Source organism: Chaetodon trifascialis, chromosome 3, assembly GCF_039877785.1.
Source record: "Chaetodon trifascialis isolate fChaTrf1 chromosome 3, fChaTrf1.hap1, whole genome shotgun sequence".
In the NCBI taxonomy this organism is placed as follows: domain Eukaryota; kingdom Metazoa; phylum Chordata; class Actinopteri; order Chaetodontiformes; family Chaetodontidae; genus Chaetodon; species Chaetodon trifascialis.
Genome location: NC_092058.1, coordinates 31,533,911 through 31,559,292, shown reverse-complemented (window position 1 = coordinate 31,559,292; position 25,382 = coordinate 31,533,911). Strand labels below are relative to the sequence as shown.

The following is a 25,382-nucleotide window of genomic DNA, read 5'->3' as shown; positions in this document are numbered from 1 at the left end:
AGCACTGCCTCGGCACAGCCATCTTCTCTTTCACCCAAGTTCCAATGATTAATCTTGACCTACATGTAGACCTGCTCTCTCCTCTTCTTAGGGCCCCAACAGGTTTCAAACCAATAAAGGTGATTTTGGTGTCACACTGAGCAGCTTTTGGTCTTATGGTTTTGGTCTGGCAATTCAAAACTCCAAGTAATTTTGTTGCCATGTGATGATTTATTATTAGTGCAGGCAGACTAAGTAAGGTGTCAAAAATGTAATCCACAAGAGCACTGAAAAGCTCATAATCTAGATAAAAGCTGTTTTATGATGTTATGAGATTGAGTGCTAGGCTATAGCATGAGTTTTTCATCATTTCTTAAACCTAACTAGTGCAAATCTTATTGAGTGAATTATCAGAGCATTCATCATAGGCTGAGGTCGCTGTGATAGCAACAGCCAAGAAGAATGATAGGAACAGGTATTAGTACCCTGACAGTTAGTCAAACTCACTATCTTTTTGCCCAACCTAGATGAGCGCACACTATAATTTTTTTTCGTTTGTTAAGACACATCATCATTGCTACTAGGGCTTAATGACTAATACAAAAATGAAACACAAAGTTGTGTACAATTTGTACACAAATCTTTTGCATTGTCACCTGCTGGCTGGATGGATGAATAGATGGATGGGTTGGTGGAATTCAATTAAAAGAGTATTTTTAAGATGAAAATTTGATTCAGCACCAGTGATGAAGCACAGAGTTTAAAATAGATTATTTGTCTATGTCTTTGTTTCTTGAATATTTCCATACATCAACAATAACAACAATCACTATTCTAAATAGACACTATTATTGTGGCTGAAAAAGCTGTTCAGCTAATATTTTGCAATAACATTTTTCAACAGAATATGCTTTTGAATGTGTGCTTTGTCACAATTCGATGGACAATAGAGCTAATTTTCAATTATTATATAAAAAAAAGCTGTTTACATTAAAGAATAAAGTCTATGTGCTACAACTTAGAAAATACCCCCTGGCATCTCATTTCTCCTAAGCACACATACACACACTGCTACCCCCTTCCTCTTCCACTGTGACCCTGACTGTTGAAAGTCAGTCGGCTTCTATTAGTATCAGCCCGCACTCATCATTATCCATCAATTAGACTGGCAACAGCCAGGGCCCACAGAGAAACATCTGCAGCCTCTCGGCTCTGTTTCTGCATGGCTGCCGTGCTCTGAGCTCACTGTGCCTCACAGAGGTCACTGTTTACAGAAGGCTTGTCTAAATAGAGCAGTGGAGGAATTTCAAGGTTGAAGCTTATATCACCTGTGTAAATGGTAACAGGACAATGGCTGGCTATTCTGTTTCAGTACTCTATGAGCACTGACTGAACTGTGTCTATCAATTCTCAAGGCAAAAACTGGCAGGTACTGAAACTCATTGTCATGTTCTCTGGCTTGTCTAGTCTTATTCTTGGATAGTAACTAATCATGTATAAGTTGATACAAAATGAACCTGTGTAGCTTTTTAATTACAAAATGGGCACTTTCCAAGGTTAGAATTTATTTGACAAATAACGAAATACATTAAACTTCATACCACCGCAACAAGTCTTCCATGGTCAGATACGAGATTAATGTTAGCTAACTGTAGCTTCATATTGTTCTGTAATGAAATATCTTTAGAAGAGCAGGCGTTAAATGATAGGTCAAATTCATAGTCTTGGATTCTTATTTTTTTTAATGAGATATTTACTGATTGTACTAATTATTGAACCAATTTTCCTTCATTTATTTTTGCGCTGCTGCTTGTGTACAGACATCTAACATTTGAAAGTGTTGGCTTCTTTTGTTTTAAAAGAAAAAAAAATACAGAAAAAAGATGTCAATAAGACACATAGGCACCCATCCCTACCACTGTCACAGCCCTTTAAAATCAATGTTTGGAATGCTAAATATTGAATTTGAATTTTCAGCCTAGTTACTTTGCGACCAGACTATGCGACCAGTAAAATGCTGAGTGTCCAGTGCACTGGACTACATGACATGACATTATATGATGCCCATTTGATAGAAGTCTTTGTTCAAAGTGACTTGATAATAACTACATTCAACCGTCATAGGAAGAAGTGCTAGATGTCATCAAGAATTCTAAGGGGTATTTGAAGATGAAGTGCTTAATAACCAGGTCATGTAATAGAATTTATCACTTCACCTACTGCTGTAATGGTAAGTTGTTTTCAACAAAACATAAGATCTCAAGCAAGGTATCTGATATGACAAGCATTTCTGGAAACCAGCTAACTTTTCCAGTTGTTTCATTTCAACATTTCACCTGCCTGTCTCCTCTTGCTGTTTTACCAAATTTTCAACACAATACAAATAAACTCTCACAACCATAACCCTAACTGTAACAAATAAAGTCTGTGAAATACCAATAATAATGTAAATAACAAGGAAGTCCTGGATTTATACTGAAGCCTTCTTTTCCTGGAATTCCTCACTTTTCTGTCATAAAAACATGGAAGAGATATGTTCATCACCAGAGAGAGAGAGACTCTACAGTCAAAGACAATTCAGCTTGGAACATGCTGCTAAACTGACACCTAAAAGATTTGTATCGTGGACTTTGACAAGTGCCCATGGCAAAAAAAATGTTGCTGTGTGCCAAGAACATCATGAGCCATACTCTTTATTAGGATCCCCAGTAATTGACACCTCATTGGCTGCTGGATCTTCCCGGGGTCCATACTTCAGACTTAAATAGATCCTAAGCCTGTGGGAATATGTGATGGGGCTCCACATGACAAGAAGAGGAAGTGTTTCCTAAGCTTGCATCCCATGGAAGACTGTGTGGGCATTGCTAAACTGTACCAGAACAACCCCTTTCTCTAGAGGAGTGCTTGCTCTGTGATATGTGATATTTTCTAATGTTCAATGAGGCAATGCAACCAACGTGACATGAACATCTTCAGATTAGAGACATCTTTCTGCTGAGGGTTTGTTTGTCAGCTCATCCCTTCGGCATCTCTCTCAGTAATCGACAAGGAAACTCTGTCATGATGATACACTGCCAGGATGACATCATCTGCTTTATCTGCCAAATACACCATGAGCAAAGACAATGCATTACAGATACTCATTTCTAGGGTATAGGTTCGTTGTTTTGAATATTAAAATGCTGACTAAATGACTACATTAAGTTCATGGAGTACAAGATGATGTTTTGTACTGTGTGTTTGTCTGTTACAGCAATGGTACACTAGCACAATGAACCTTGTAGGAACATGGCTGACTGATCGTATGGACCTGCAGCTCCATGTTTATCAGCTGAAGATTCTTATCAGGATTGTCAAGGTGAGAATGGCTGCCTTTCATACTCTAAAATCTTAAAATGAAACAAAATGCTTCCATGAAGTTTTGTCATATGATTATTCAACGAAATAAGGAATTAAGTGACTTTTAATTTGTACCCTTCCAATATAACATTTCAATTCTGCCTCCCACAAAATTTGATGTTTATTATTAAAAATGTATTTGCATCCTCTACTAACACACAGTGTTTTGTTTCTTTTTTTCTTTTTTTTTTTTTAATCAGTTTCACTTGTTACACTTTTTTATTTGGCCTTTCTAGTAGAGTGGAGGCTAGTGAGTGTCAGCGACACTGATGTCATATCTCCCATGACATTGTATGCTACAGGAAATAAAACAAATAAGATGAGGATAATACAAATAAGATGGGGAGGTGGAAGCAAGTTTTGTAATGTCATTATTAAATACTGCATTTGCTTATTTGAACCAATATTTATTTATTTTCCTTTTATCACTACATCAACTTTTCTCAGGAAAGAGGAAAAATGTGTATTTTTCAAATGTTTCACATGGAAATGTCCTTTTTGCTTTTGATTATGTGGTATTTCCATTCTACTACAGATACTATTTACTATTTTACATCAACAACATAAGATCTAAAATATAAATAGATTCATATAATCATATATAAACATATGAAATGTAATGTATTGATCTATGTAGATTAGATTACATAATGCCAGCCAACCTTAAAATACTGGGCATGTGCTAATGAATCAGTAATAATAATCCCATATAATGTAATATACTGAGGCACTGAGAGGCTGAGAGCAAGTTTTTATCCTTATGTTGTATCACTTCTTCATGAAGATGTCCTGAACTAAAAGTAGGACATGATCCCTCACTGCATGCCCATCTCACAAAAACCACTGGTTCAGGTCAATGGATTGTCTGACTAGCATGGATTGAATTTTATGCCCATGTCCATGGCTGAAATCATTCAGTCATTAATTTTTCAAACCCACAACCTTCTTGCAACAATTGGATACTGCTAACCACTGATCCACTGTGCTGCCCACTTTAACAGCTGTCTACAGTATTATTACTGAAAGTAAAGGGAGAGATGACACCTAAATGAAAGCTGTAGAATAAAAAGGAAATGTTTTCCTCATTCAAGTAATTTCAGCCATACACACAAAGGAATGGGAAATATGACCGAGTTTATCCTAGCCGGATGTGATCCAGTTAGTGACGCAAAGTGACATGATAATATTATAACATGACGATGACAGCGTTGGAATCATGACGGGTTACCTCAAATCACTGTCACAGACTTGATTCACAGTCCTTCATTTATCAACTCCTAATCTCCCTAAAGACTGCTGCCAAGTATAAAACGTGTAGCATGGTATCAAAAAGGTGACAACCAAACGCCTTCGAGGCAAAATGTCTAGAAGGATCCATCTGACCCAAAATTGAATCTTTTGAAGTTGTAAGGTATGTATAATGTATAATGTATAATGTATAATGGATCAATGGCTATGTCATAATGAGTCAATGAGCCTGTCCCATTCTGAAACCAGCCAAAAAATACCATCTCATTCTGAGCAACATACCCACCATATTCTTCACTGCTTTTACTATTCAAAATTGTGAGTGTATGTGTCTGAAGTCAGGGGCAGGAGCTCATAATGATGTTGTGTGACGTGTCTGAGTAGGCGGTGCTCAGCCACACATTCACAGGCCACGTCCTTTCAAGGAGGTATTCCTTAAAATGAGACACTGTGTTTGTGAGATTTACACTCAGTTGAGAGACAAGACAGACTGTGTAGGCTAAACAGCTCCTTATTAATTAGCACTGATGTTTTTAACATATTACTGGACTTTATTTACACTGAGCTTCTGAAAATGGTAGCTTTGCAGCCACATTGGCATCAGTTGATGCTTTTGTTTGTCTTTTCTATCAAGTGGGGGATATCAAACAATACAAAATTGACTGGTATCCAAGTTGTAATTATAAGCAGAAGGTTAGCATGAGTTTTCTCATTCACCTGCTGAGATTTGTTTGATATGACATGACTGCAGCATGTTGTTGTTGAACACTAATTACTGCACTATCTTCTGGATAAGGTGTCCAAATTTGACATTGTACATATAAACCAACCAGTGAAATAAAGAGTAGCATGCATATTTCCCAAAATGTAGGAGTGCCTTTTGAATAAAGGCATTAACATAAGAACAAGACCTGTAAAATAATTTCTAGAATACCTTTCCAACTTTTTCTTGATTCTGTTACTTATCTGTAATAGAAAAAGTACCGCGACTTCCGCCTTCAAGGGGTGCTGGACTCCACATTAAACAGCAAGATGTATGAAACTGTGAGAAACCGGCTGACCTTGGAAGAAGCCACTGCGTCAGTGAGGGAAGGAGGGATGCAAGGCATTTCCATGAAGGACAGTGATGAAGAGGACAATGATAACTAGATCAAAGGGCCTGAAAACTCCAAGAATGTCACAGGTTTTTCGAGGGTGAGCATTATACTGCCTGAGAACCCATGCAGCCTTTCCATGAGGTCAGAACAGATAGGCCAATGATCCAACTTGTTCCCTCCACTTTGCTTTGTTTTTCATTCCTTTAATAATTCCACATTTCTGTCTGAATTAATACAAGAAGAATGTTTTTTGTGTCACATTTGCATGATGCAAGTCATGTCAAGTTTTGAAATTCCCTGTGTAGTTTCAATGAGCTTTAATTCCTCAAAACGAAAACTTCATAATAGCCAAGTACTGTAGGATAGTAGATTTAAACTACTATCCTTAAATCAATCAAACACTGACTGATTTCTCTTGGACTGTGTGTCAAATGAGTGTCCAGAATATCCAAAAGAGGCCAAAGCACAAATGACTGTGAGACAAGCACAGTTATGACCGCAAACACTCCCTATTATAAAGAAAGGCAGAAAATTGCATCTAACATATTTTGAAGGCATGAAAAATATTATGTTGTATCTTCATGTTGTGCAGCCTTAAATGTCTACAGTCTTTACATGAGAACTTTTGTCTTGTTTGTCAGGAAGATGTCTCTTTCACTTTTTGTAAAGTACACAATGTGTGGAGCACTCTCTTTACTTCAGGCAGTTGTGCAGGAAAAGAACTTCTGAAACACTCCAGTGATCCAGGCCACTATACTGTGGTTCCCAGTGACATAATGCTTTCTTTCAGCCTGTCAACTTATGCATGATCATCTTTTCACTGTTGAAGTCATCTTGTGATTGATCTAAATGGCATCAGAATTGATTGTTTCTTGTTGGTTTAAGGTCAGACTGTACAGTCTAAAACAACAGAGATAAGATTAAAACATTCATGAGATATTTCTAAAATGACTCTTGAATGTTATCTAGCAATATGGGTGACCATTCTGATCCTGTGTTTATGAACAAGGCTATGAATTTCTTTGTGTTGTGCTAAAAATGTGCAGTGAATGCAGCTACTTTATGTTGCAGTGTTGTAAAGGGTGTGAAAATGGTCTCATAATACTTTTTTAATAATGGGTCTGCATCACGTCTCAACCGTAAATCTAGAGAAAATGTTTACAATGATGTGCTGTGCCATGATGTGGCAGCAACAGCTTTCATCTCTTCTCAGCCAGCTTTTCAAAATATGCCTGATTTTCTCTCATGATCGCAACGACTGTCACACAGCAAATGAAAACCAAGGCTGCATCAACAAATTGTGATTTTAGTAGCATATTGACTAAAAAGACAACACCATTTAGCCTTCAACCATTTTCATCAGAAGGAGTCATTCTGTCCTTTTGAAACGACCCATTGTTTGCCCTCTTAGCTGGTGTCAAATGAGCCAGTCGTTTTCAGTCTAAATAGATCAAAGTTAGCATGTTTGGAGCACAGCTTCAAGTGTATGATTGTTTTGAAAGATATAGCTTGTGGTGCTGGTTAGCTATATTGCATTATACAGGTTTTTTTCTTCAGCCTACCCTCATTTATATAACTGGGTGGACAAACTAACAAAAATGTCTGTCAGCATAATGCAGCACAGATACCACATACTCCAAAATGATAAAATATAGTTGAATCAGCCCCTCTTTAAAACAGTGGCAATAAAACATTAGAACCTTCTCTTCATTTATGAATGATTTATATGAAGGGACCGTGGACAATTTTGAAACATTAACTCAAATGTTACCATTTGATGTATTGTACCAGAGTTAGCGTAAAGCTAATCTTCACCTGCAGTTCCTTCATGAAGGTAGCATTTATTGCAGGACTGTTGCATTAAGCTGCATTAGTTTTAGCTTGGTGTACCTAATGAACGTGCGAGTGTATTTGAATAAATAACACTAACAATCAATCATCCCTGACAGCACTGTTGGGCAGAACAAACAATATATTGACAATTTAGCAGTTGTTATGACCTTACCAATAGTTGTCTAAACATTTAAATCAAAATAAAAATAAAAAAATCCTCCTCTGGAGAGCCACACAGGAATACCCACAGCAGATGGATTGACAACTGACCAGCTGACATTGCCATCTCTAGGACTGACATTAGCAGGGCAAAACCTTGTTTACTTAACAAAACATAAGCATAATTAACCTCAATATGTGAGTAACATCAGATTAATCTGCCTAATTGTGACATGGAAGTCAGAAATCAGTTTGAAACTTGCACCAGGAGGAGCTAAATGGAGCTAAATGAAATGAATGCTCATCTTCGTAATCTTTAACCATATTGAGGCACAAGGCACAACTTTATCAAAAAGGAAAAAATGTGTAAAATATTTATGGGGGATAGTGTTTATGTTTTATGCAGTGAAATTGTAAGAGCGGAGTTTGAATCAAACAATATGTGAGGTCTGTCTCTTTTACAGTACCATCTAAAGGTATAGTCACTTATGGCAACATTGTGCTCTACCACAGCTTCTTCTATTATAAAGTGAGAGAGCTGCATTTATCCTGTACAAAGAAAGTGATACTGTGTTACTACTTCAAGAATCGTGTCAAGCTGCCTACTTAGAAATCTGCCGGTGACAATGCAAGTTGTATCGCTATTGAAATTTGGAATTTCCCCTCACTTCTTCAAACATTGGTACTTTGATTTCTACATCAACCTAACACCTCTGACATTATCCTTTCTTTATTTTGGTTAACAGATACTGTTGGTTAGCAAGGCAATACACATTAAGTTTTGTTTTATCACACTGATTAACCTGTTTTCAACTTTCATTTTCAATTTTAAAGCAAATGTTGTATTTTAGTAAAATATCATTCAAATAATAAAGTTCATTTGTCATCTATGATGTTCTTGTATGTGCTCTGTACTTCATTCCAGGATATATGACAGGGCGAATCCACAGTGTTCTAATAGATGATGGGAAGTGAAGTCTGCCTGTACTTTCCTGTGCCAGCTGTTTTCTATACTGTACTTTTAGGCTTGTGTTTCGCCCTGTGTGCAAGTACTGCATGTCCCCATTATTCACTCCTCTAAGTGTTTTTGCTCCATGTGTGATCTTACCGGTGGGTTCATCATGCTTCTGCCTTGTAGAAGAACCCACCAAAGCCAAGAACATTTAAATAAAGATGAATGGCAAATGTGAAAAGACCTTGACACTTCATTCATTTTTGTTGCCGTGAATTGACTGCTTGAATGTGAATTAAGGAGAGGTTTTCTTTGTGATTTGTTCCTTAAACAAGTCTAAAATCTTTGCATTTGCTATAGAAAGGTTTATGCATTTAGTTGAAGTCTAGTGCCAGTTACTTTGACTAGTACTATTTGGACAAAGAGATAACCACTCAGAGTCAACAGGGATGTTGTGTCAGCAGACTGCAAAAAATACATATTTCTTAATCCCCCCCACACACACACACACAACTGCATTTTCTTAAGAAAGACAGTCTGAGATTAATGCTGTGGATTAAACCATCATTCATCTTGAGAGTTGATATTACCGTCGAGAAGGAGATTGAAAGAATTGCCAGAGATCAAATCAGCAATGACCAAAATCAAATCAAGAGCCCAAGACGGAAGCTAAAACTGGAGGATTAGATATAATATAGTCTCAAATTAAAAGAAGAGAGGATATCTTTTAATTATGTTATAGAAGGGGGAGACAAATCCTTCTTAGAGGAACAGAGAAAAACAAGATTTTGGGGGAAATGAGGTGAATTAAACTACAAGTGAAATTCATTTTCTCCTTGAATGATACTAATGGTGGATTTACATGTATTATCCAGACATATGTAGTTGTTGCCTAAAATGTTTTGACTTTTTGCAATGGCATGAGTCATTCCAGATACGCTTATCCAGCACACAAATCAACACCGTTGTATTATTTATTTAACATTAGCACTTACGATCCAACGATAGTGCCTTTAGAGTTTTGCTTTTCCAGATCAAACAAGGGTTGCTCAAAACTTAGAGGAACACTGAGAATTTGAGGAAATATGCATGTGACACCTGATGACAGATCAGATTTGGATTTAATATTGATTAGTGACCTGCTGTTTCACATTCAAACAAATCGCATTCTGCCAGTGTCTGTGTCTGAAACTGCATCGTTGAGGCAGGATCGTTTTTTAACAATCACAGTGTCTAAATTTTCACACACACAGCCTGTAGTGAGTTGCTTACATTGCAGACCAGTGCTACAACACCAGCAGGCTGAATTTGACAAAAATCAGCCCTGATGCTTATCTTCAGGACTGGCTGGGGACTTCTCTATCAGGTCCATCTCTGTCTGAGCTTTAGCCAAAATCATTCTAGACTTCACTGAAATGGATGTACAGAGTTGCAACTGATATTAATCCTCTCATCACATTTGACTCAGAGACACATAACAAGAGAATTAACCAGAATTTTCAAATCATGCTTTAACATTGGAAAAGACGAGCATTTCATTAAGACCTGTTTGTGTTTTAAAGTCTAACGGATACATGCATCAACTGAGGGATGTTGCCACTTTGGAGTGAGATGGAGCTGGTGCTATTTTATGGAGGATGATGATATTTTACTGTAACAGCACAACTAATACAAAATGCCAAATGGGTTGGAACACCATGTTATAACACAAACAGCATTTATCATTTCATAAGACCTTTAAAGTCAAGATATTACAAGCTGGAGATTTATAAGGAAGGTGTAACAACATGCTAGAATGAATTTCAATGACATATTGAGGTCAAGGGTTTAAAATGTCATGTAAAATGATGTTAATGTGGGACAGGCCTTTCACACACCATAATTCAAGATTAACATAGCAATTACTTTCTTCTATATGAGACATCGTTCAAGTAAGTCCATCTACATTTGAGACATTTTTAATAAGTTTGTACTTTATGGGTAATGGAAATATGTAAAATGAAACTCCCCCACATTTCTTTGTTTATTATTCAGTCGACATCCTGATGAACTTTCATTCAACATCAAGTATCATATACCCAGTAATCAAGAGAAAACACACAAAACAGCCCACCTATTTCAACATCCAATCTGTAGTGTCAGTGAGCTGCCTCAGAATATCATTCATTTAATTTCCTCAGGAATATCCAGACATGATTGGGCAGTCTCTGCGAGACACGACACCGCAACGGATTAATGGGGCTGAAGATTTATGCCGGCACGATCTGAGCTGCTTTGGCTTTTAAGCTCCAATCAAGTGGGGAAATGGGAAACGATAACTGTATCAAAATAAAAAGAATCTCCAACTGACCATCACAATGAGAACTGACCCAGAGTCTTAGCACTGACAGGCTGCTGCTGTACTGTGGGGAGTCCTGCAGTGATAAGGATGTGAGAACAAGCCGTTCCGACACATTGAGTCCATCAAGCCGTCTCTGACATGATACGTGTGGATAATGACAACAGGAAAATGAAAAGATGAAGGGAGAAATCAGCCCATGTGTAGACATTCAAGTTGCCAAATAAATTGGTCTGTGATTTGTTGTGAAGAGGCATTTTATTTACAATGATTTTCACAGTGTTCTTTAAGGTAAACGGCATCAAAACAGAATAGGCCTACAGCCCAGGAGAAGTGTTTATTTTAGTACGGCTGCTTTGCATGCCAGAAGTGTCAAAATTGCCTGCCATTTGAGAGGGCAGGTAGATGTCAGATCCTTTTAATAAAAGCTGCCCCCAAAGCTTCTTATGTTTCCATCCCCATGCACCAAAACCTTCTTATCGTGGCCTTAAGAGGGGACAACAAGCCCACTGATTAATTTTAGATCTTTTCCATGAAAAGAGTAGCTTACAGTTTAAAGCAATCTCACTCGCTGTTCAGGCAAGACATGAGGGTAGATTGTTTTACAGTACCTCAGGGATGAACACTGCACAGGACTGTTTGTCCTGTTTCATGGTTGTATACCGTTAAAGTCCATATTGGGATCAACAGTATCACAGTCTTAAACTGGGACTGCTGAGGCCACTGTTATTATTAGATGGATGTCAGGAGTTAATCCTCCCCCTGCAGGCACATTTGATTGTACACACCTCTTTTTTTCTTTTCTTTTCTTTTCTTTCTTTTTTTTTTTTTTTACCAGATACTTTTCCCCTTCCGATGGTCTTTTTCTACAGCTGTAACTTCAATTGTGGTGAAGTGGTGAGACACTATAATTTATTTATTTATTTTTTAAAAGTCTAATTTTCAAGACAATGGAATGAAACAGAAAACAAATCATTTTGGATTATTTTTATTTGTTTTGTCTTGCACAATTCAGGTGTTTATTTAAGTATTTTGATTTCACAATACCCTTTAGTCGAGGCTCTGCTGATCAGACATACATTTTTTAAAGTTCAGAGTTTCTGTAAACATTTCATCATTTGAACTGCGATACATTATCCTACATCTTTGCACATTGTGAAGTACATTTCAGACTGATCAAACCGATTTGTTTTCTTTGTCATATATGACAACAAATTGAATATCTGAAGGTTTTTAACTATTAGTCGGACAAAACAAGCAAACTGAAGACATCACCATGGCCTCCAAGAAAGATTGACTTCCATTTTTTCCCTATATTTTAATATTTTATCAACAGCAGGGGTGACTCTGTACTGAGGACAGTGACGTGCATGTGCTCTGAAGCTACAGCATACACTATTCTGTAGCTGACAAGCACCTCAGGCGGTAATGGAGATACCATGTGGGAACTGCAAGAACTCTTATTGGCCAGCATGGGCTGCTGCTGTGTTCTACTGGTTCCTCATGCTGGTAGAAATTTTTAAGAGTGGTGAACAAGTTGAAAAAAATGGCTCTGTTACCTTCTTCTATTCAGTAACACAGCGAACAATGGCATTTTCACTGCAAACCTTCTGCTTACTGCAGCACCCACACACCATCACAGAGAAACAATGCAACTAGGGCACTTGCATGTAATAGTCTCACATTCACTCCCAGCTCAGTAATGAATAATGAAGCGAGGCAGACCTTCCCACAGTCACTGGAGTCACCAAGTTAATTACTGCCAGGTAGGGCTGGGTGATAAAACGATAGCGATATGTCTCGCGATAGACACGTCATCAATATCAATAAAAAATGCGTTCGAAAAAACATTCGATAATTTTTTTTCCTTCGTCGGAAGAAACCTGAGGTTGCGAAGCGAGTTTGGTTGCATGAACAAAGGCACTCGCTCTCACGTAACCGAACGTAGGGAGTAATCGCTGATCAGTGAGAGAGACACGCTAACACGCCAATCATGTAACAGTATCAAGTTCGGTTGCGCCATCTCGTTGTCACGTGTTTGATGCTCCGCGAGGAGTGAGATGAGAAATAGAAAGCGCTGCAGCGAACTAAGAAATTGTCGATAAAACAGGTAAACTCAGCTCGCCATTGTGGAGTTTTTTGGATTTTATAAGTCGGACCATAGTCAGACCAATGTGGTCTGTAACTTATGCAAGACTGTCGTCCCCACCAAGACCGGTAATACCACAAACTTATTTAACCACCTTAGCCGCGCTCACTCTTTGGAGCGCAGCCGTATTCGCCCAAATACATAATATACGTAGACGCCTCATTGACTGACGTTTCCTATTGGAGCTGACGTTCAGCGCGGCCGCCACCTGGGATAGGTCTCCCATGCATCCCCAGTGCATTTATTTCTACGGAGGAAGGTGTATGCCCAGCTACTATAATTATCATAACTCCTCTAATTTTTACCCGATTTTCACACGGTTTGGTTTGTTAAACGTCAGAGATGTAGTTATGATACAGGACGGTGTCACACATTAAAAACAAATGCTTTCATGCTGAAACACTTGATCTTTGTTAAAGAGCATAATACAGACATATGGTATGGCCCATTAATAAATGTATAAATGAATTAATTTTAGATTTTAATAAAGATACAGTTTGATTGTTCATTTGATCTCTCTCTCTCACACACACACAAACACACACACACCGTCTGGCCTGACATGTCTAAATTTAAACAACTGTTCACAGCTTTAGGATGACAAAGATTCCATAATAGCCTGGACTGAAACTGCTGATGTTTGTGAAATACACTGATTTTAACACATACAGTACATACATATAAAGCTCCCATATATATCTGCTCAGTACAGTTTTTCCTTCTTTCTTTTTTTTAAGGCCTGGAAAAGTTAGCTTTAAAAGTCCAGGTCATTCCAGCGTCTTACACTACCCTGTTAAGCTTGTAACTGGGGCTGGGAAGCTAAATAAAACAAAATAAATAAATAAAATAGGGGCATTGTTGCGCTCTTTACGTTGACTTTGGTTGGCTCTGGTGCTACCGGAGACCCACCCAATATGGCGGCGACGCTGGATTACGCTCCAGCACGTAATGAGGCGTCTTGTTAAGGGGCTGTAAAGCCTATGCAATAGGACCCAGAGATGCAGACCCGAATACAGAGGTTGTGTGAAAACAAAACAAATTTATTAATAAAAAGGGAAACAGAAAACACGCTCAACGAGCGGATAATACCAAACAAAAGACGCACTCAAAAGGAGTGGAAAACAAAAGGAGCACCGACGAAGCGGGTATGACAAGAGGCACGCGTGGAAGCGGCAGGCAGGCACTGAAACAAAGGAAAACACAGCTCACTTAGAGACTGGAGAAAATGTGGACAACAAACAAACGTAATTCTGACTTAGAGAGAGAGACTAAAGACATGTACTTACGAACCATACTACCAACAAAGACGAGGAGCTCAATGGAATAATCCGGCGACGAGGAGCTGGAAGTCCACGTCTTAAATACTCTCCCTGATGAGGGAGAGTGACTGCAGGTGAGTAGCAGTGGGAGGAGCTGGCAGCAGGTGAGGGGCTGCCCAGCCACGGATCCAGGGGTAGACAGACAGACACACACACAGGGATAAGGGAGAGGAGACACACAGGGAGAGACAAGAAGCCAGGATCGTAACACGTCTACGTATATTATGTCTATGTATTCACCAATGTCCGCCAACTGCAGCACCACCGCACAAGCAGCAGACCACCATGCAGAGGTATCTGCTTCAGTGCCTGATGACAAATCATCTAAAAGGCACAAAGACATAACGGAGGCAGCGGCATATCATATAGCTAAAGACATGCTTCCGCTGAGCACTGTGGAGAAGCCAGGTTATAAACATCTTTAAACATATTTAAACACACTTGCAATAAAAATATAATTGAATAGTTCATGTATGTTTAGAGTAAGAAGAGTGACTAAAGTTGTTCATATGTCTAGGCTGGTTTTATAGTTCAGTCAGTCTTACTCTGCTGTCTATCATGTTTGTTTGTTTGTTTGTTTGTATGTTACAGATGTCAAGTCTTCCTCAGTTTCTGCTATGCTAACACTGCACATATCTGAAAACATTTTATTCAGCAGAAGGTGAATCAGCTTGTGAACTTCCTGCACTAAACCTGCAGAAAAAAGTTCTCAGGTTCGCTACAACCTGTGACAGTCTCTGTTTACATTTTTACACTTTTTTTTTTTTTTTTTTAACATTTATTATTTGAGTGTTTTCCATGGTTGTGTTGACATTTCCTTTTCTTTCTGCTTTGATAGCTGAGGGGATCATAATCAGAGGAAGGTTAAATTTAAAATAAAAATGTTTAAATTGAATGTATTTTTCTCCTGGTCCTTATTTTAAATAGGTCATTAAAAATTATCAATAATTATCAATATCGACCGATATAAAACACTTTTTCGGCCATATTGCCCAGCCCTACTGCCAGGGTTCTAATGAAAGCATGATATGGTCCAATCATGTACAATACATCTGTTAAGTGCTACGGTGGTGATATCAGTGGGTGAAATCTGATGCTGAACATTGAGTCAAAATCTATGTCACAGACATGAATGTATTAGTCAATGTTCAGGAAACCTTCTTGCACTGTCATAACATTGTGTTGTGCATTATCCGACATTGCTGTGCCCTGTGAATCACAGCACTGTATAAAATATGATAATAAAACATAAATTAGTACGTTTTTCTATAACCAACTTTAGTGACTGTTAAATAGAGTGAAACATTTTTAAATTAGGTATTAATAGTATTAAGTGTATATAGCATAGTCAGCTGTGACTGAGTGGTGAACCAATTCATTTTAGTCAGTGATTTCAATTTAATTTTTTTGTATTTTGATTTTGTGAGGCTGTCTTACATTTGATTCTTAGCTTTCGAGCAGCCATGTAACTATAATTGTGTGGAAATTCCAATAATAGGCTAAACTTGAAGATTCATTTAATAATCAGGTAAACTGAATCTCTTACATAAAAACACATTAAAGAAACTAAACCCTAAAACCAAATAATGTCTCTAAATGTGTTGTTTTATCACCATCTGTGGTGTCTTCAACTACTGTGACATTAGGTAAGAGAACTGGCTCCTCTCCAAATGACTTTAATGCTTCATACAAACAGTGTTCGTGTCATTCCATGCTGCATTATACAATACAGCTCTCACTCTCCTTAGTTAATACAGTAGGCACTTACAAGCCATGACTGTCAACATTTCCATTTTTCCTGACATTCCCCTGTATTTTAACCTTCTCTGCCGCTGTCCTCTCGCTTAAATATTTGCAGTAAATCTCTCATATTTCTAACCTTTATAAAGGGGGTGGGCTGTAAAGTTGTTGGGAGCCTTGTAATAAAGTCCAAGATTGATTAGGCAACATGTTCCAGAACACAAGCCCACCGCTGAAACACATCATAATTTTGTGTACTGTACTGCTATGCCGTGTTATGGATAAATGAGTTAAAGCTCCATCCTGCCTCCTGTCTAGTGTGTTCTGACTGACGCTCCAGGACGAGAGCTATCCTAAATATTTCTCAACCATTTACCCCCTATTTTTCACACCTAAAACAAAAACAAGGACGAATTTGAGAGGGATGGAGTACCTGCCAAAAAGCTAAAAGTCTGTGCAAGTGTGTCACCAAATGTGAGGAGCCATCATGACAAATCTGCAAAGTTTAAATAGAGGCATAAAAACAATGACTGTATTTCTACTATCTCTGCCATCCATTTTCATCATCACCCTCTCCTCTTAACTGTCTGTTGTCAGAGGCCCCTCTCATAATCACAGCTGAAGCATAATGTATAAGTGATATGTACATACTCTTCAAGAAATATGTAAACAAAGTGCTGAAGTTATATGCCCTTTTCATTCATATAATGCAGGGAAGTTCACAGAATTTCACTTTCAATAGATATTTGTTTCTGACCAACCTCTCATATTATTTCACATGAAAAATAGTAGTAGTAGTAATAGTAGTAATAGTAATAGTAATTAATATATTAATTTAACAGCCACCTTCAAAGTCTTGGATAGTGCCATGTATCTTACCATTTTCATACAATCAATGGCGTTGAATGGCACTAACCTCTACAAAGCTGCAAAGTGTCTGTATGTAGATACAACTTTACGGAGAATAATTCCACCTTTAGAGCTCAATGGAGTCAATGGCCCTTAAGATTTTGAGAGATTCAAATGAACTTAGACAAGCATGCATCATCTGCATAGTCTCTGCCAAATATCATTAGGGCAAGTTATCATGTGTAAACTTAACAAGTACCAGTTATTTCTTTGAGCCTTTGGACTCAAATCCTCCAGAATTCATTTCAGTGAGTTCAAACGCTCTAACTGCAGGCCTCTGTTCCTCATGACTGAACAATGACACCTGAGCAAGACCAAGACTTGTCTTCACCTGACTCACTACAGAGCTAGAGGTTGTGCATGCACACACATACGTACGCACGCACACACACACACACACACACACACACACACACACACACACACACACACACACACACACACCTTTATCCTCACCGAAAAACCCTAAAAAAAAGTCCCCACCCTAAAATTTAAAGATTCACATTATGGCAGCTTGTGTGTTTGTCCCCATAAGGAAGGTGAGTCCCCACAGTGTGACTGTGTAAACAAATTTATATCCAAACAACATGAGTAATACACCCCCCCACCCCCCCCACCCCCCCACACACATACACACATCAGTGCTAATCTATTTGAATCATGCCAAACAGAGGAAATCATGTCACGCTGCTTCAATCCTCCATTGATGCAGAAATGGAAAAAATCATAAACAGTCTACAAAATGGCCTTTGGCATGAGATGTTCAATGGCCGAACTCTTATTTTTCATATCACAAACCACTATGTTAGAAAAGTTCATGTCAGTATGTTTTGTTATGTTGAAACATACTGGATGTGCATTGTGCTGTTGACTGCACTATAAAATGTGCTTTCACACATGTCAACAATAGACAAAGGAGGCAGCTATGAAAAAATCCATTGTCATGGAGCATTAGGTTGCCTTCGTTTCACTTCAAATCAGAGGATTAGATAATATGGTTACATTATAGACTTGTCTCAAATGTGTCTGATGGCTTGCAAGTCCAGACTCTCTGTTGTAAGTCTGTCCTCATGTCCCAATATCCAGCACTGAAGCACCGAGTATTAAAGTCTCTTATTTTGCTTCCATCCTTGAATGTCAGAGACATGGTCAGTACTTCAGTAAGTTATCTAACATGGAAACTGTGTGAGACTAAAGCCATCAGAAATTTGTTAACGTCTTTGTGGGCGTTCAGTGGTGCAAAGGATTCTATAAACAAGAGCTCGTCATGAACTGGTTGACTAAAGTACATGCAATCAAATGCTGATCACTTATTGACTGTACTTTACTCTGTGTTTTGTCCACCTCAGCTTGCAAAGTGCTCCTTTGTGACAGCATGCTGGGCTCCACAGTGACTGAAAATGAAAGTGTTAAATGTGAAAAATGATTTTGGTGATCAGCGGTGAGTCACACTGAGTTCTGATACCCAAATAGAAAAATTCACTTAGTTTTGATGCTCATCAATCTTTTACCAAATATGCTCTTTCTTCTTATCTGTCTCTTATCATTCATGCAACAGCTTCACTTCATTTCACCTGTCTGTAATTAACCGTGAGTAACTGGATGACAGGTTGAAATGAAACTTAAGGAAAAAAAGACATGTATATTTTAAATGTGCTGGTTGCATATAATGATCTTGACATGCAGAGATGTATTTAAGTTACATGTACTGATTACATTGCACTCATTTGCTTATATGTCATTGAACATCTATGGACAGTGATGGAGGTCCGACTGCTAGAACAGTTCAGATGTGAGCGCTATGTTTCACTCTGACACACTAATCACCACATTGCAAAGTTGTCAGGGCAGCTTTGGATGTTCAGTTCTTTATCTCTGGATTCCATTCATCTCAAACCCTCTTACACACACACACACACACACACACACACACACACACACACACACACACACACACACACACACACACACACACACACACACACACATAAACTCCCACAATCCCACCTCACTGGGCCATGGGCCAGTTCTACTTACTCCACAGAGGAAGAGGAAGGGTCACAAAAATAGATGTGAGCAGAAATATTTGGAGAGAATAATAAGGGGTTGGAGTGCAAAAGTGGCCAGGGGGTACAGGGGGTGTGGAGGGGGGTGACAATCTGATGAGGAGCTAGCAGGCTGAAGAGAACAGGGGCAGGTTGCTCAAGTGTTTGCTTTATTGAACCAACGTCTGTTTATCTCCACTCTCTCACACTGAGCACAAGACAGTGATTCTGCAGAATAAACCCCTGCAGTATGCCACCTGTGTGTGTGTGTGTGTGTGTGTGTGTGTGTGTGTGTGTGTGTGTGTGTGTGTGTGTGTGTGTGTGTGTGTGTGTGTGTGTGTGTGTGTGTGTGTGTGCGCGCACGCATGTTTTAGGACATTCTTGTGAAGTGAGGTCGTTGAGATGCTGCTTCCATCAGCAAGTGGATCACTCAGCAACGTTTTGGCCAATGATTAAGATTTGACTTAAATCAGTATTATTTTTTACTACATAAATATGAGGTACCGTATTGACAGGGGCATCATTAAAGAGTTTGTTCTGTGCTGTATCACCACAATTATGAGCCTTTTCACTGCTATGTTTACAAATTTAATTTCATATACAAGGCTTTAAAAGTATCAGTTAACTTTGCTAAGTTCTACATAAAGAGTGTTATGAGTTTTTGGAGAATGATGCACCTTGTTCCATTCTCCAGGTTAAATTGCCATTCATTGCATATCTTTAACTTAAGCAACTCAAATGCTTTGAAGTAGATCTTCCAATATTTGGATTAAGCCTTTCATGAAAAATGTGTTAGTAGACAACATCTGTTGTTTCATCAGCCATGAACATATTCATTTAATATATCTTATATCTTATCTCTGCAGCTGTGCTACTTTAGTAAATAGAAGTGTGGGAACAGACTCTATATCGATATCAACAGATGCCTGATTTTAACTGGGACATTCCTATAAAATACAATTGAAAGGAGTCATTTTGATTAAATTGCTGTGATAAGGTTAAGATTAGAGAAAGGAAACCATGGATGCTAGCTGAGAATGATAGTTCCTCACAATCATAGTAAATGTATGTGGTGGCTAAGGCAAGGCAGTGTGACAGGCCACATGGCAGGTGGTGGGTGGGGGGTTGGGGTGGTGTTCAGGAGGCCAGCTGAAGACATGACAGGCTGAAAAAAAAACCTCCACAGCGCTTCAGGACGAAAACTCAGGCTGACAAAAAGACTCACGCAAGAATCCAGTCAAACAGTCAGTTCTGTTGTTCCCCGCACAAACACGCCACATTGCCTTGGCACACCAGGTTTTCCTCTTTGTTGGCACCCGTCGCCAAAAACTTTCTGTCTCTCAGAACAGAAGAAGAAAGTAAGCTGACACTGAGCGCTGAACCTGAAGTCAGCACTTCCAGTTTGTGCGGCCACAAGAGTTCTGAGTTTGAGAGCAATATTATGTCTCTCTCTCTCTCTCTCTCTCTCTCTCTCTCTCTCTGTCTCTCTCTCTCTCTCTCTACACACACACACACACACACACACACACACACACACACACACACACATATATATGCTTAATCAGTTAGTCTAATTATCAGGCCTACTCTAATAGACATGTTTTGTTTTTCTAGTTGAATATTTGAGCTTCACTGTACTAAATGATGGATGGATGGATGGATGGATGTAAGTTTGACACCACAAGACTGTTTTCACATTCATCTGTCCAGTAAGTCCCGGGTCAGCACAGGCCAGATACTTCCTCTTTGCACATTTGTTCTCTTACACTCTTACACAAACTCACATTCAGTTCTGTCAGTGTCCACAAACCCAGGCCTCAGCTCTTTTTTTTTTTCCTTTTTATTTGGTTTGCTTTGGTTTATTGATAACATTCAAATATGAACTTCTTTCCATCTTTGTTCCCACTGTTTTAACAGCTATTGGTTTTAAATTCAAGTCACATACCAAAACTCTCATACTCAGCTCAATTGAACATTTACATAATGGCGCTTATGGTGGAAGTTCAATCAGAAATCATATCTCTCTCTCTCTCTCTCTCTCTCTCTCTCTCTCTCTCTCTCTCTCTCTCTCTCTCTCTCTCCCAACCAGCAGGACATTCACTCACATCTAAACAGCTGGATTTCACCCCCGCCTCTGTGTGTGATCCAACTGTCTTGTTGCTGTGAAACTTTAAAACAGTTCCTTTGTCAGCTGTCATTTGAGTATCAGATAGATGTAACCCTCCTCCACCCCTGTTCACCCTCCATTCTCATCACATCCAGCACCCATGGGTCCTTACACTGAGCATGTTAGAGATCCTGCTCCACATCACATGTATTCAGATCTTCAGGCATTGCCCTTCACCCCTTCACCACCACCACCACCACCAGTGGCTGGACTGCATTGGTTTGTTTTCATCTACAGCTCACTACCTCCTTAAAGTAATGACATCATGATAAGGTCTAATTGCCAAAGATCCTAATTTTTCTTCAACTTTCCTATTGTGCCCAATGTCAAATGAATTGTATTCATTACTTTAAGGCTCTCTTTCAATTAATTCTTTCAGAATTGAAATAATATCAATTTCCAAAGAGAACCTTGTTAACAGCTGTTAAAACAAGCATCAGCATACGTAAAAAGAAGAATGACTCAGCACCTGTATGGCCTGTTTCTCAACTCACACTTATTTATACACTTTTAATGGTGGAGGGTTTCATAGAAATCTAAAAACACTGCTATGATTTTCCAGCCTGAAAATCTCAATTAAGATAGATGACAGTCCATGATGCATTCAAATAGTCAAGTGTAGAATGGCTGGAGAGCCTACTTGAAATTATTATTATGTCTCCAGCTGATTCATTCACAGTCACAGCTAACAAGTAATGACTTTAAATGCAACACCAACACAGACTGCATCTTTCAAAAGGCCCACAACTTGAGGTGCTATAGGTCTTTTCCAAACACATATGCAAATATGATGAAGTAGCAACAAATTGCAGTATAAAAATGGCTGTTGTGTTTGATTTAATAAAAAAAAATTTAAGTTAAGTTAATTGTCAGTTGTAATTAATACAATTCATTGCTTGTTTGTGGTAGTGAATATCAAACAATATATATTGTTTTCAGATTTTTTTTCAAACTATCAAATATTGATATCAGCATCAACCTCAAAAATCCAGTGCAGAATATACAATACAGCAGAATATACTATTATTTCTAACTTGCTTCATACATCAATGAGATGATAGTTTTATAAACTTCAGAAAAAACATCAAAGACAAAAAAACTGCTTTCAGGCAATTTGGGATATCTAAAATGACTTTATTATAACAGTTTTCCCAGAGTATATAAAGCAGATACAATGTAACATCTAAACCCACAACAGTTTCCCCCTACAATAGTCTGAGCCTCAATGTTTAAGTGAAATCATATGTAACACTGGCAAGATGAAATGAGCACTTTCTGTGGGAGAATTCCCTCCCCAGTCACACGTTCCTGTCTCATTTCCTCAGGTTTAACGTCAGTGAAAGTTGTCACCATGGGTGGAAAGTGTGAGGACAACTGTCTGTGATTTCCTCTACTGAGATGTGTGAGGCTACAGTTGGGCACATTATCAGCATGTTATTTCATCAGCAGTAGCTTGACATGGAAGCTTGTACTTACTGGGGAATATATGATGGAGAGATTTGGTGTCTTGAGGTGAGTTTGATGCTGGAGACAGTCCCACTACAACAGCTCCAACGGAAATGACTCTGCTACATCAAAACTTCAGTGTAGGCGACACTCGGGCTAGGTATCATTTTAAATAGCTACTTTCTACTTTGGTACCAAAACAATTCTTTTTTTTAATCTATACTCTGTCAAATGTAAACTAATTTTCACAAAACCATTTTTTCATTTAACAAGATAAGCCAAAATTCTTACTTGTCAAATTCCATCCTAACACAAGTAGCCATACAAGAACATGACCAAAAAAAATCTATCTATCTATCTATCTATCTATCTATCTATCTATCTATCTATCTATCTATCTATCTATCTATCTATCTATCTATCTATCTATCCACAAATTTATTTAACCCACAAAAATACAATTACAAATTTTGTGATATTGATCTTAAGGATATTTATCGTTGCAATACCCTTAAAGTGGCCAGCATGCCTGCATAGATTGTACACCTGAGCAAGGACTTGCTAGCAAGAGAGCAAAGAAGTCAAAATAGATAGCTATGCATGTAAGTTTAATTTAGCTGACTGACATGAAGTCACAGCCAATGATGAAATTGTCAAGGGTTACATAATTAAGTCCTTCCACTTTGATCCTTGATGTATGCCAAAGAGTCCAGGATGCATAACATTTCTAACAAACCAAATCAAAAACACTTACATCATAATCAATAATATAACTGCAACAAAAATCACAAAATTAATGCTGAAAACTTACATACAAGTAAGTTGTGGATAAAAGGTTGAAACATCCAGTTTCTGTCATTTTTTTTGTGAGAACAGTTGGAATGAAGACTTGACTGATACTGGACAAATGCAAAAAGACACCAAGTGTCCCCACTGATGGCTCCAGCACCACTACGTCTTGCACAAAAAATAATTATTATAAGAATATTTACTTTCATAGTGAATAGTATTAAATATTCTGCAGATTCGTGTCCAGAGAATTCAAACAAACTCATTTATATGTATCATGGCTTTGGTGTTTAAGAGTAGTCTCTCAGCACAGAGAGTACTGCAAACCTGAAATGCAGCATATGACACTCTGATCCTCCAAGCATTCACTTACTGTTGGAAAGAGAGTCAGAGAGAGCTGAAAGTGATGAAACATTCCACCCACAGCAAACCCAATTTGAAGTCAGCATTTAGCACAAGCAGGAAGTGGTGGGATGTTTACATAGATCGTTGAAGAGGACAGCAGTGTCTGAAATCACTCCTTGTTTGCTGTCTAGTCTACTGTATTTACTTTACGATAGTTTAACTGTTTCCATTCCAAGAGTAAACTGTAAGCACCATTTGTGACTTTGTAAATGGCAGCTTGAAAAAAACTGGAACAAAGACAAAAAATATTCAACTCTGATTTACTGCAAGCTGTTATAACATGACCAACATCCATACTTAGATCACATGAAAACAAATGATCCATTTCCATGACAACTGACCAACTCCAAGAGGAAGAAGGTAAAAGGTAACGAGACAATGTTTTTGATATGCTTACTAGTAAAATAACTTCGACACTGTGATGAAAATTATTGTTTAGTTTCGTTCATTTTTTTCATTTTGAGACTTGATCAATTAGACTCACAGATCTAACAATGTCAAGAAGGACAAAATAAATGCCAGATTTATTTCTATTGAGGTCCTTGAAGAAGGCGCTTGATTCAAACTACTGTGATTCAAACTTGTGCATTTATCTGAAATTTATTTGTAAATTATCTGTTCAAGAACCTGAGCAAAATTTTACTGGGGCAATAATCTATACAATACAGTCTGCAAACACAATTTATAATTTTCATCTTGATAATTTATCTGTATCTGTACATAACAGTCTGCAAAAACAATTTCTAATTTAGAGACACTTATTTCTATCACACTTTTTTTTTATTTATACTTGTATATACTTACTGATTGTCTACCTCGTCTATTTTTTCTTACTGATGCTGCTGTAGTTTGGAATTTCCCCTTGTGGGACTAATAAAGGTATATTGAAACTACAAATTTAGAAAATCTGTCTATAAATGTGATATCTAGGGATGTTATTGCATAATTGTTTAAATAAACATGGAGCATTGAAAACAAAAAATGATAACAATGTGGAGAAAAGGTTTGCCATATCCAGCCAGTGTTTGTGACCCTTGCATGCCTGCAGGCAAGCAGCAAGAGTCCCTCAAATCAATGTGTGAGCTAATTGCTGCTGGAGCTGAATAGAGGGGTCTGGGTTGCAGCAATAGGATCAATGTTTATTGTGTGGATGAGCCAGCAATTGTGCCTGAATAAACTCAAATTAGTGTATATTTGCCTTATTTACATATGAGTAGCACCAAGACAACAGGCGTTAATCCTTCCATGTTGAGATGCAGGTGTGAAACACAACAGAGCAGGGATGTTTTTTAAGATTATTAACAGGAAAACTAGTGTTATAGGATGGCAACATGCTGGGCTAAGTATGGCACTAAGTCTATAGGGCTCGAGGAAAATCATCACCTTCCTCCACCTACAGTATAACATC

General features: G+C 38.1%; 1 protein-coding gene across 4 annotated transcripts in view; it reads left to right on the top strand.

Moving 5' to 3' along the window:
- Positions 1–8,908, top strand: part of cadpsa (Ca2+-dependent activator protein for secretion a) — a 335,946-nt gene extending 327,038 nt beyond the window's left edge. For all 4 annotated transcript variants that reach the window (XM_070958180.1, XM_070958178.1, XM_070958172.1 and 1 more), the window contains 2 exons: positions 3,233–3,337; positions 5,602–8,908. In XM_070958180.1, the coding sequence (XP_070814281.1) occupies positions 3,233–3,337; positions 5,602–5,775 (279 nt within the window). In that variant the 3' untranslated portion in view covers positions 5,776–8,908. The remainder of the gene's footprint in view (positions 1–3,232; positions 3,338–5,601) is intronic.
- Positions 8,909–25,382: the final 16,474 nt, after the last annotated feature.